The 9,236-nt window shown below is 42.4% G+C and overlaps 1 protein-coding gene and 1 pseudogene across 1 annotated transcript; one reads left to right on the top strand and one right to left on the bottom strand.

Moving 5' to 3' along the window:
* The first annotated feature begins 720 nt into the window (after positions 1 to 720).
* On the top strand, positions 721 to 1,290 carry LOC129024049 (ferritin light chain-like). The gene has a single exon (XM_054471047.1). The coding sequence runs from the start codon at positions 745 to 747 to the stop codon at positions 1,288 to 1,290; it is 546 nt and encodes a 181-aa protein (XP_054327022.1). The 5' UTR covers positions 721 to 744.
* A 4,758-nt stretch (positions 1,291 to 6,048) lies between these two features.
* On the bottom strand, positions 6,049 to 8,602 carry LOC129024048 (BAG family molecular chaperone regulator 1-like; annotated as a pseudogene).
* Between the last annotated feature and the right edge of the window lie 634 nt (positions 8,603 to 9,236).

Raw genomic sequence — 9,236 nt, 5'->3', positions numbered from 1 at the left:
GATGGCCCTAGAGACAATTATCCTGAGTAACTCAGAAACAGAAAATCAAATACCACATGTTCTCACTTATAAGTGGAAGCTAAATAATGGATACACATGGACATATAGAGGGAAACAATAGACACTTGGAACTCCAAAGTGGGGAAGGAGGGTGGTGAGGGTTGAAAAATTACCTATTGGGAACAAAGTTCACTGTCCAGCGATGGGTATCCTAAAACCCCAGACTTAACCACTATGCAATATATCCATGTAACAAAAGTACATTTGTAGCCCCTTCATCTATTTAAAAAATTAAATTTCTTTAAGAAATTTGAATATGTGCAATGTTACTAATAAACCAGGGTCCTGGCTGAATGATATCATCAAAATAAATCTTACATGCAAGAAAAAAAAAATAAAGCTAGGCTGAGAGATTCTGCACCCTGTGATCCCGCCCAACCCCACCAAGCCCCACCGTCCCCACCCCCTCTCCCCACCCTCCGCACTCCGCCTCTCCCCACCCCGCGTCTCCCCACCCTCCGCACTCCGCCTCTCCTCACCCCGCCTCTCCCCACCCTCCCCATCCTGCCTCTGCCCACCCTGCCTCCCCCCACCTTCCCCACTCTGCCTCTCCCCATGCTGCCTCTCCCCACCCTCTAACCCTGCCTCTCCATTCACAACTTCCGTGACTATCTGCTCAATTACCTCTAGCTTCTGGGACCAGCTAACAAGCTTTTGTGGTTAGCTCCTGGTTGCCGGCCAACCATGAGCACCCAGAGCCGCCAAAAGTATACCGCTGGGGTGGAGGCCGCTACTGACCGCCTGATCAACATGCATCTGCAGGCCTCCTACACCTACCTCTCTCTGAGCTTCTATTTCGAAGGCGACGACGTGGCTCTCAAGGGCGTGGGCCACTTCTTTCGCAAGCTGGCTGAAGAGAAATGCGAGGGTGCCAAGCATCTTTTGATGCAGAACCAGCGTAGCAGCTGCGGCCTCTTCCAAGATGAGCAGAAGCTGCTCCGAGATGAGTGGAGTGGCAGCCTGGCCGCCATGGAAGCCGCCCTGGCCCTGGAGAAGAACCTGAACCAGGCCTTTTTGGATCTGCATGCCCTAAGTTCTGCCAACACAGACCCCAATCTCTGTGATTTTCTGGAAAAGCACTTCCTAGACCGAGAGGTGAAACTCATCAAGAAGATGGGCAACTACTTGACCAACCTCCGCAGGCTGGCCAGCCCCCAGGCCGGGCTGGTGAAGTATCTCTTCAGAAGGCTTAAGGACGACTGGGAGCTTCCAGAGCCCAGCAACCTTTGAGGTGCCCCTCTGCATTCTTATGGCTTCGGGATTTCGGCCTGAGCTTCTCAACATCCAGAAGTACTCACCAAGCCATGGACCAAATGGAAATAATAAAAGAATCTTTTTGCAAATTTTTTTTTAAAAAATGCTAGGCTGAGAGGGAAAAAAATGTTTGCAGAATAGCATGCAGGATCTGCAGTCGGTTTAATGCTCTAGAGTTTTTAAGAAATTGTTCTTTTGTGAGTCACGTGTGTATTTTAAGGATCTGATAAAACTGCATTTTGTCTGTCAGGAAAAATACAGTTTTCTATTCACAAAATGTTGCATACAGTTTTAGTGGTTTAATAATTTCCCTGAGGCCATTCTGGGTACTGGATCGTTCTAACTGTTATCCTTGGTTTTGCCCAGCAGAGCAGAGAGGTGAGTATCTAGAATATATCATATTGTATCCCTCCCCACAAACCTCTAAACTCATGATAAAATTGCTTTTCCTAATTTTTCAAGTTAATGCGATGCCATCTACCTTTTCAGAGAAATGCAGTACGAGCCCTGTGAAATTCATCTTTGCATCTCCCATTTGGTTGCTACAGAGAAAGCTGGCAGTTACATCACATGCTGACCTCTTTATGAAGCCTCTCAAGAGAAATTTCGTTCTGGTCTTAGTATTAGGAATACCAGCGCTTCACTTGGATAATTGGTTTGTTTTTGTTTTACAGACACTGTAAGTGATGTAACTAATTAAGTTTCCTTTTCTAGACTGCCTGCTAGAAAGCTTAGAGACAAATCTGTAGTCTACCCAGAGTAAATGAGTAGAATTGTATAAGCATTTTAGTATAAGCTTTATTCTTGTCCCATTTGTTATTCATTTCTTGGTGTATGTTATGGATCCTTTGAAGCCACCTTGAACCCTCTCTGGAACAAGGCTGTGTTTTAAGTAGACAAATAAAGTAAATTTTTAAAATGCAGATTTAAAAAATGGCTCTGCAGTTCATTTTAGAGAAAAGGGAAGATAATTTTAAGGAACACTAAGAGAGCCAAAGCAATTAGAATGTAGGTGGGTCAGATGGAGGCTAAATTATAGAAGCCAAGAGAGGAGAAGCAGCAAGTGTAGCATTTTATTTAAAATGCGTTTCATTTTTCTGGCCAGTTATTTCCTCCTAAATCCATACATTTGTGTCCCACAGATAGTAATAGGTGTGAATTGTTTTCTTTGCACTTTGAAAAGCTGGAGTTACAACTTTGTCTCAAACCTCAAAAGTGAGAAGAAAAATTAATTCTTTTCCTACAGTTCCTTTGCTTCCTGCAGCAGGAAGACCAAAGGCATGCTATCATTTCTTTTATCATGGAAGGGTCAGAGTCATAGGAAGAATATTTTGCAGAGATTGTGACAACTATTTTGCTTAGTTAAGGAGAAAACTGTATCTTCCTGTTTTCATGCAAAGTATTTTGATAATAAAAAAGAATATACTGGAAACTGTTTCCCTAGAGAAAGTTTTTCCCATTTGCTGGTTGTTGGCAGTAAGAGATATACAGAAGCAGTTAACAATTGTCTTCAGATTTGGATTGAAAACTCATATCTCTGTACTTAAAATATGTACTTAAAGTTATTTTCAAATTAGCACACAAATATAAACACATAAATCTGAACGAGAAAAAAAATCACCTAATCCTATGAGACCAATTGAAAGGCTGTAATTTGAGGTAAAATGTTTGTGAAGAAGGATGAGAAAATGTATTTCCAAATAATACATAATATTTGTCAAACCATTACTTACTATGTTTTTTAATGTCAAGAATGGGACTGTAGAAGAAAGCTTTATTAAAATCTCCCAAGTAGGTTAAACTATTCTTTGGTCATCAAATAATTCTTGGAAAACACTTACTTGCTAATGACTTAAGGTTCTCGGCAAATTTATTTGTGGAAGATGGGAATTTGATGACATTAAATTTCAAGAGATTAATTTGGAAACAAGTCCCACGGTGATTTCCTCTATGGATAAACATTGTGTGTGTGTGTGTGTGCACGCGCGTGTGTCTGTGTGTGTGTGTACTTGCACAGAGAATTATAATAATTCTTGTATGACCAAGTTCCTTATACCAGCCTTCAAGACTCTTCTTAGTCTACCCTGTATAATTTATTAATACCATTTAAACTGAATTTTCTATTACTTTCCCATTGTTGAAGTTTTGGGGGTGCCAATTGCTCATCTTTCCTTGCATCCAAGAAGCCAGATTGGAATCAAGATAGCTTTGCTGATGGTAAAGCCAAATTGGAGAATGTGTGAGGGCTTCCTACTGCCACCCCCTGAATTAAACAAACCTCATGGAGACTCAGAGGAATTCTGGCAGCTCAAAGGAAGTGAGGAGGGCTTGGCAGGCCCATCGCCTTGTCATTGCAGTGCCGCTGTGCCCTGGCTAATATGCACCAATAGTCACTGGGCTCTAAGAGTTCTTCACATTCACCCTGCTACTTCTCATGGATTAGAAGTGTGATAAAGGTCTCCTGCAAATGACTGCAAGAGCTCTCTGCCATAGCCAAACTGCTCAGTTTGCTGGTCCCAGGATGTGTAAAGCTCCTTTGGTTCCCCTCACCTGGAATGCTCTTCATAGCCCACTTCATTAAATCAAACCCAGCCTGCTTTTCAGCCTAGTTCCAATCTGCCTTCTGTGAAATTTTCCCTGACCAACTCAACCCAGTCATCTGGCATGGGTTCACCTTGTTTGTTTGTTTGTTTTGTTCTCCAAATATTTATTGAGGTCCTACTATATACAAGACAATGTACTTGAAATAATGCTGTTAACAAGACAAAGAAGCTCCTTAACCTAAGGAACATGCAGTCTAGTGTTAAAGGCAAATACTAACCAGATAATTCCACCAATAAGCTATCATGGACTATGGTGAATGCCGTGAAAGAAAAGTTATGGGTAGCCATGAGAGGATCCCATCTGGGGGCCTGATATAGTCTCAAGACAGTAGGTGAGGTCTCCATGGAAGAGACTTTGAGTTACATTCTGAAGGATGAATAAGAGTTATATACACAAGGGATGGGGGTGGAGGAAGGATGATGAGGAGCTGTCCAAGCAGAAGTAGCAGCATGTGCAAAGACCCCCAGGTAGGAGACGGCACAGTGCATCTGAGGACCTGAAAGAAGACCAGAGTGGCTGACAGCAGAGAGCAAACAGGAGAGGGGCTCGAGATGAGATGGAAGAAGGTATAGGTAAGGACTTTGGCTTTTATCCTAAGAGAAGTAGTGAGCTATTGGAGGTTTCTGAGCAGGGGACTGATATGATAAGATTTGTATTTTATAATCACTCAGAGTGCTCTGGGGAGAATGAACTAGAGAGGGCCAGAGAGGAAGTGGAAAGACTAACATGGCAGATAAAAGTATAGGGAGAAGAATTAAGAGAATGGGAGCATGTAACCCTATGTTGGTTGAGAGGTAGTACAGTAGAGCATAAAAACAGTGGCTCTGAAACCAAACTGCCCAGCTTTGTGCCCTGGTTTTGCCGTGTACTATCTGACCTTGAGCAGATTACCTAAGTGTTCTCAGTTTCCTGATCTCCAAAACGGGGCTAATACCTGTCTGCTTCTTAGGTTATGTGAGGATTAAATGGTCAATATATATTTAAAAGCTTAGAACAATATCCAGCACACAGTAACTTCTTATTAAATGTTGTGGCTACTCGGTTAAACATAAATTATGCCAAGAACCACAGAATGTTTTTTCTCACTAACCAAAACAAAAAGAAAACATTCTTCTGCTTGATGATGGGCATTCAAACTGTTTTATTTATTTATTTGTTAACTTTTTAATTTCTTACAGATGGCGTCTCACCATGTTGCCCAGGCTACATGCAAACTCCTGGGCTCAAGCGATCCTCCTGCCTCAGCCTCCCAAAGCAGCTGGGACTACAGGAATGTGCCACCATACCTGTGCTCAAACTTTTTTAATAACAGTGATTCTGTGGGAGAGTCCACAAAATGGACAAGAATGGCCTTGAAGGAAATACAGATCTCAGAAGGGTATTTTTAACAGAAATGCCCTTGAAGGAAGCACATGTCATTCCTGGGAAATTTATGGTTGGCTTCACCACCAGCCTGCTTTATTCATTGTGGCTCCCCCTCTTTGCCCCTCCTAAGCTATTGCTCGGCCTGGTTTCAAGCACGGACTCAGTCAACACTGGGTTCTGAAGATTTTACTGGGGACGAGGAAGTCCATGCATCAACCATAGGCTTCATTCCAGGAAAGGCCCCCTGATATTTCATGTCTTGAGGCTAGTCAGGTCACTAAAAGGTAAGAACAATGCCTATAAACCAATAACCCAGCCTGATGTTCTGGGATTAGGTCACAATGAGGGATACTTGGACTACTATGTGCCAAACACCTGTTCTAAGCCATTCTCAACATTCCTGATTATAAATGCAACTTCCTAGTGATTCTGGTTTTACATCTATAGGACTGTGTGATCACAAAAGCAAAAAAGCTCTTGTGTATCTGAAGACCAGGGTGGCCTATAAACCTAGAACTAGCTCAGGACAAAGGAGAGATCTCACCAGCCCAAAGAAAGCACCAGAAGGTCAAATAGCTGGGAAAACCTGGGCAGGGGAGGCCCTCTCCAGAAAAAGTAGGCTGCTGTGCTGGACCACACAGCCACAGAGACACAATGAGAAAACAGACAAGCGCCCTACTCAAGATCACAAGGACAACAGTTTTTCACTGAGAACTGGGGTAGGAGTAGGAAAATTGGCAATAGGCCAGTTGTCCCTAGAATAAATCAGGTAAATTCTGCTCCAGAGAGGGCAGAGCTGGTGGTGCTGTTCTTCAGGGCAGCACAGCCTCTTTCTGCCACAGCCAGGGCCAAGTTTGTAGACTGCAGCTGCTGGGTCTCCTGGCAGATGTTCTGCTCCACTGTGCCACACTCAGCTACGAACGCCTGACCTTTTTTTTTTTTTTTTTTTTTAACCAAACCTTTCCTTTATGATCTATTGTCTTTTTTTTTTTTGCATATTTATTTATTTATTTATTTTTTATTTTTTTTAAAATTTTTTTTTATTTCCATAGGTTTTTGTGGAACAGGTGGTATTTGGCTACATGAGTAAGTTCTTTTTTTATTATTATTATTATTATTATTATTATACTTTAGGTTTTATGGTACATGTGCCCAATGTGCAGGTAAGTTACATATGTATACATGTGCCATGCTGGTGCACTGCACCCACCAACTCGTCATCTAGCATTAGGTATATCTCCCAATGTTATCCCTCCCCCCTCCCCCCAACCCACAACAGTCCCCGAAGTGTGATGTTCCCCTTCCTGTGTCCATGTGTTCTCATTGTTCAATTCCCACCTATGAGTGAGAATATGCGGTGTTTGGTTTTTTGTTCTTGCGATAGTTTACTGAGAATGATGATTTCCAATTTCATCCATGTCCCTACAAAGGACATGAACTCATCATTTCTTATGGCTGCATAGTATTCCATGGTGTAGATGTGCCACATTTTCTTAATCCAGTCTATCATTGTTGGACATTTGGGTTGGTTCCAAGTCTTTGCTATTGTGAATAATGCGGCAATAAACATACGTGTGCATGTGTCTTTATAGCAGCATGATTTATAGTCCTTTGGGTATATACCCAGTAATGGGATGGCTGGGTCGAATGGAATTTCTAGTTCTAGATCCCTGAGGAATCGCCACACTGACTTCCACAAGGGTTGAACTAGTTTACAGTCCCACCAACAGTGTAAAAGTGTTCCTATTGTCTTTGAAATTTTCTGGCAGGATCAGTGTGTCGATCTCTTCCAAGATCTTCATAAACTATTTAGTTGTGGCTTTTCCACTCCTATCAAGTTTGCAGAGAGCTTCAGTTTGCAAATCCTTGGCCAGAAAACCTTGCTGGAGTCCAGTAAGCTGTTTATTCAACTCTTACAGTTCGTCAGCTTCCTTCTCCACAGGCTTCACCAAATCTTTCAATTTCTCCAGTTCAACCTCTTCCTCTGGACTGTTCTTTTTCCCAATTAACATGACTTGGCAACCATTTTGTATTCCACATGCTGACAAAGGTATCTCCATTTCCTTCAGAGATGTTCCCTTAAATATGAGTTTCTGAAAAGACAGTGGAACCCCTGTGGCCTCTCCAACAACCTGGGTCAGGTCTTGGGCAATTGGTTCACCACTGGACCTGCTGCAGGGTAACGTGAAGGTCATGCTTCTCATTGCTGTGAGTGACAGTCATGCTGAGCTTGGCTGCCACCATTTCCTCCTTGGTCACCTTCTCGCTCTAGGCTGAGCAGGGGTGGATTTTTTTCTTCACCTGTGGTGAGCTTGGCCAGGGGGTCCAGGGTCTCCGTCTGGTGAGGCTCCTGGCCTAGCCAGGAGCCCAACCACTTCCAGTCTGGATTCATCTTCTTCTCTTAGTTCTTTTATGACTCCCACTAGACTATAGGCAAATGGAAGCTGGAAGGCAGGTAGCACAGTGGTTGAGCAATGGGCTCTGGGCCAGACTACTGTGGTTAAATCCTGCCTCCATTCTAACTCACCTTGGCCCAGTCCCTTCACCTTTCTCAGCCCCAGCTTATTCATCTGAGAAACTGGACATATATGCTCATAATCATAACACTACCAAACTCATAGATCATAGTGATGATTAAATAAGATAAATCATGTTAAGCCTTTAAGCTATGGCCCAGCATATGCTAAATGCCCAATAGATGTTAGCTACTTTTATCAACTGTGTCCTAGCTGTGCTAGTAACATCTCAAGTTTGCTTCCCAGTTTCAGTAAAACAGATAACTTTAGATTCTAGAATCTCCTTTAATGAGCATTTCTCCCTCTAAATAGCTCCTATAGGAATAGGAAGTAAAGTGTAGGAATTTGCTCATTTTTTGATGTGATCTTCAGTGAGTAGCAGGGGAGAAAAAGAAAATGAAGGAGGACCACTCTCTCCTCAACCAAATAAGTAGAGCCATCTTATTTAGGCCCTGGGATTGTTTTAATCACTATACTGCTAAAAAGCAGCCATGGCAGCATTTTAACCTCTTTCTCAGGAAGGACAAGCTGCACAAAGGGGTCATTTCAGAAGTAAAACTAATTAACTACCAGCTGCTCGTCTGCATAGTTTCCAATTCTTGGAAGTCTTCTCCACCCACTGTTCGCCCACACATCCTCCTCCTTCCACTTTGTGGTAGCCTTGGATATACCAGAGTGAGGGAGCAGGGACTGAATTGGCACAACCAAAACTCTAGGCATCACTGAGGCCTTGAACTCTTTTGCACTAGGGCCTGTTTAAAGCTCTTGCTCTTCAGGTACCATTTAGAGGACTCTTCCTCTCTGGAAAGAAGCACAGTCTTACAGGTTGAGTTACAAGTGCTACTTATTTAGAAAAGGGAAATATCTCTATTACACTCATGTCATGTTATTTATCTCTGTAAGCCATTTAGCCACCCTGATGAACAATTTATTCACTGCAATAATAATAAAGCAGGTACTAATCCCTGGGGAATTGGGGTGGGGACACACATTAGGAATGAGTTTTAAATTAATGTAAGCTTTCTGCTTAGTGTAAACTCCCCAAGAAGCAAACATTCTCCTCAGGATTTTAGCAATTCTGATGGCTAAATTAGAGATCATAGGAGAAAGCAGAGAAAAGTCTGGATTTCACCAGAAAACCTCAAAAGCTTCCCAATTGTGCACAACGTCAGGTCAAGGTGAGGGAGATGTGGGTAGAAGCAGCTATTCTGAGATTTTAAATCAACCACTTATTCCTGCTAAAAATTTGTACCTTGAATATCATAATGAGAAATATCACATACATCCAAATTGAGGGGCATTCTACAAAATAACTGGCCTGGAATTCTCAGTGTTAGGGTCAAGAAAGACTGTGGAATTACCCTAGGTTAACAAAGACTTAAAAAAAAAAAGAATGACAAAAAAAAAAATGGACCATGGAGTGGATAATGGTCTTGT

The sequence above is a fragment of the Pongo pygmaeus genome, chromosome X, assembly GCF_028885625.2.
Source record: "Pongo pygmaeus isolate AG05252 chromosome X, NHGRI_mPonPyg2-v2.0_pri, whole genome shotgun sequence".
Lineage (NCBI taxonomy): Eukaryota > Metazoa > Chordata > Mammalia > Primates > Hominidae > Pongo > Pongo pygmaeus.
This window is presented reverse-complemented; position numbering and strand designations above follow the sequence as displayed.

Coding starts and splice junctions, on each gene's coding strand:
- LOC129024049 (XM_054471047.1), top strand. CDS start 745: ATGAGCACCCAGAGCCGCCAAAAGTATACCGCTGGGGTGGAGGCCGCT.